General features: G+C 41.7%; 1 protein-coding gene across 1 annotated transcript in view; it reads left to right on the top strand.

The window, feature by feature from the left end:
• abcb4 (ATP-binding cassette, sub-family B (MDR/TAP), member 4) overlaps positions 1-3,604 on the top strand; it is a gene marked incomplete at both ends in the record, with an annotated part of 124,072 nt that overhangs the window by 5,771 nt on the left and 114,697 nt on the right. The window contains one exon of the mRNA XM_084308299.1: positions 1,499-1,690. Coding sequence (XP_084164425.1) covers positions 1,499-1,690 — 192 coding nt within the window. The remainder of the gene's footprint in view (positions 1-1,498; positions 1,691-3,604) is intronic.

The following is a 3,604-nucleotide window of genomic DNA, read 5'->3' as shown; positions in this document are numbered from 1 at the left end:
CATTATAATCTAGTATGTTATAATGTGAAGTGAACTCAAATTAAATACAAATAATAATGCTTGTAAACACTGGGGTAAAACAGGTCTATGTTCTGATTTACAATTGGTTCACCTAAATAATTCCCAAAGGCTTTTTTTCTAACACACATTTACTTGGTCAAAACTAAAATCCTGAGTTGTGTCTCCCCCAGACACACTGGAAGCAGACATGACAGGGTAAGATCTGATACACATCCATCCATCCATCCATCCATCCATCCATCTATCTATCTATCTATCTATCTATCTATCTATCTATCTATCTATCTATCTATCTATCTATCTATCTATCTATCTATCTATCTATCTATCTATCTATCTATCTATCTATCTATCTATCTATCTATCTATCTATCTATCTATCTATCTATCTATCTATCTATCTATCTATCTATCTATCTATCTATCTATCTATCTATCTATCTATCTATCTATCTATCTATCTATCTATCTATCTATCTATCTATCTATCTATCTATCTATCTATCTATCTATCGATCGATCGATCGATCGATCGATCGATCGATCGATCTATCTATCTATCTATCTATCTATCTATCTATCTATCTATCTATCTATCTATCTATCTATCTATCTATCTATCTATCTATCTATCTATCTATCTATCTATCTATCTATCTATCTATCTATCTATCTATCTATCTATCTATCTATCTATCTATCTATCCATCCGTCCGTCCGTCCGTCCGTCCGTCCGTCCGTCCGTCCGTCCGTCCGTCCGTCCGTTTGTCCGTCCGTCCTTCTATCACATAGAAGGATGCACAAGTTAATCATTCTGTAAAATGTAGGACGTTTTGACCCAAGCATTACACAACATACTTATTTATTGTAATATAATGTACATATTTATTGTAATGTAACTGATATGGCATACAGACCCTCATCTACACCTTTTTATTACACTGCATATTGAGCCATTGCTGATATGCACATATTCAGAGTTAATCATATTGTTTACTTTTTCTACTGTAATATAATTATATTGCCTGTATTTATGTCTGCTACTATTACCCTGCCCATACCTGTACCTCCCACCCCCCCTCCCCCCCTCCCCCATGCTGCTATGATGCCTGAATTTCCCCAAGGGGATCAATAAAGGAATATCTTACCTGATCTTATCTTATTCCACGTGATCGTACGTGGGCAAGTCTGCACGGTCCACCATTCCAAAATGAATCCCACTGCAGTGCTCCTTTAACCCTTTCACCACCACACTACAGAAGGTTAACCGTCTATTAGTGTGGTAGCGAAAGGGTTCACCTTCTGTAGTGTGGTTGTGAAAGGGTTAACCCTTTGTCGTGTGACAGTGAAAGGGTTAACCTTCTGTATTGTCACGGTGAAAGGGTTAACCCTTTGGTCGTGTGGCAGTGAAAGGGTTAATGGATCTGTGTTTTTTGCGACGTCTTACGCGCGTGTCTGTGTTCCTCCGCACCCTCAGCTATGCCATCTACTACTCCATCCTGGGCTTCGTGGTGCTGGTGGCGGCCTACATGCAGGTGGCCTTCTGGACGCTGGCGGCGGGGCGGCAGGTGAAGAGGCTCCGCACGCTGTTCTTCCACCGCATCATGCAGCAGGAGATCGGCTGGTTCGACGTCAACGAGACGGGGGAGCTCAACACCCGCCTCACAGAGTGGGTACCGGGGGGGCAGCGCTGTCCATCACGCCACGCGGTCCAGAGATACATACAATGACAGGGGGGTCGGCGATGCGAAGCTGGGGGGGGGGGGGGGGGGGGTCATTGAAGTGAAGCAGTGGGGGTCATTGAAGTGAAGCAGGGGGGGTCATTGATGCGAAGCAGTGGGGGTCATTGATGTGTGGCTGGGTGGGTCATTGATGCGAAGCAGGGGGGGTCATTGAAGTGTGGCTGGGTGGGTCATTGATGCGAAGCAGGGGGGGTCATTGAAGTGTGGCTGGGTGGGTCATTGGAGCGAAGCAGTTTTACTACAATGTACCTTACAACTACGCTACCGGACGTACACTACTACTTGTCATGCTAATATGTCTATATTACTATGTACTCAAGCTGGTTACTATCTGACGAACAACGCCACTGACCCTGACAGCAGCTGCCAGAGTTGTACCCTTCCTGCTGACTTGTTGTACAGAACTTGTACGTTTTGGATAAAAGCCTCAGCTAAGTGACTAAATGTAAATGTGAATGTAACAGGGATGGCATTCTAAATCATTTAGTAGGCAACTATGGAATTCTGTACAAACCCATTGTGCCAAAAATAAATTCTTAGATCGCAGGTCCCTGCTGGGACAAACTCATTTAAAATCTGTGTCTGGGGTCCAGTGCGGATTTATTTTCAGGTCACAGTACTGTTGTAATTTGTAGCACTGTTGTTGTAGTACTGTTGTAGCACTGTTGTTGTAGTACTGTTGTAGCACTGTTGTAGTACTGTTGTAGCACTGTTGTTGTAGTACTGTTGTAGCACTGTTGCAACTTGTAGTACTGTTGTAGCACTGTTGTAGCACTGTTGTTGTACTGTTGTAGTACTGTTGTAGCACTGTTGTAGCACTGTTGTTGTAGTACTGTTGTAGTACTGTTGTAGTACTGTTGTTGTAGTACTGTTGTAGCACTGTTGTAACTTGTAGTACTGTTGTAGTACTGTTGTAGTACTGTTGTAGTACTGTTGTAGTACTGTTGTAGCACTGTTGTTGTAGTACTGTTGTAGCACTGTTGTAACTTGTAGTACTGTTGTAGCACTGTTGTAGTACTGTTGTAGCACTGTTGTAACTTGTAGTACTGTTGTAGTACTGTTGTAACTTGTAGTACTGTTGTAGTACTGTTGTAGCACTGTTGTAGTAGTACTGTTGTAGTACTGTTGTAACTTGTAGTACTGTTGTAGTACTGTTGTAACTTGTAGTACTGTTGTAGTACTGTTGTAGCACTGTTGTAACTTGTAGTACTGTTGTAGTACTGTTGTTGTAGTACTGTTGTAGCACTGTTGTTGTAGTACTGTTGTAACTTGTAGTACTGTTGTAACACTGTTGTAGCACTGTTGTAGTAGTACTGTTGTAGTACTGTTGTAACTTGTAGTACTGTTGTAGTACTGTTGTAACTTGTAGTACTGTTGTAGTACTGTTGTAGCACTGTTGTAACTTGTAGTACTGTTGTAGTACTGTTGTTGTAGTACTGTTGTAGCACTGTTGTTGTAGTACTGTTGTAACTTGTAGTACTGTTGTAGCACTGTTGTAACTTGTAGTACTGTTGTAACTTCTAGTACTGTTGTAGCACTGTTGTAACTTGTAGTACTGTTGTAGCGCTGTTGTTGTAGTACTGTTGTAGCACTGTTGTTGTAGTACTGTTGTAACTTGTAGTACTGTTGTAGCGCTGTTGTTGTAGTACTGTTGTAACTTGTAGTACTGTTGTAGCACTGTTGTTGTAGTACTGTTGTAGCACTGTTGTTGTAGTACTGTTGTAGCACTGTTGTAGCACTGTTGTAGCACTGTTGTAGCACTGTTGTAACTTGTAGTACTGTTGTAGCACTGTTGTAGTACTGTTGTAGTACTGTTGTAGTACTGTTGTAGTACTGTTGTA

This window comes from Notolepis coatsorum (genome assembly GCF_963971535.1).
Source record: "Notolepis coatsorum genome assembly, chromosome: 2".
NCBI lineage: Eukaryota > Metazoa > Chordata > Actinopteri > Aulopiformes > Paralepididae > Notolepis > Notolepis coatsorum.
This window is presented reverse-complemented; position numbering and strand designations above follow the sequence as displayed.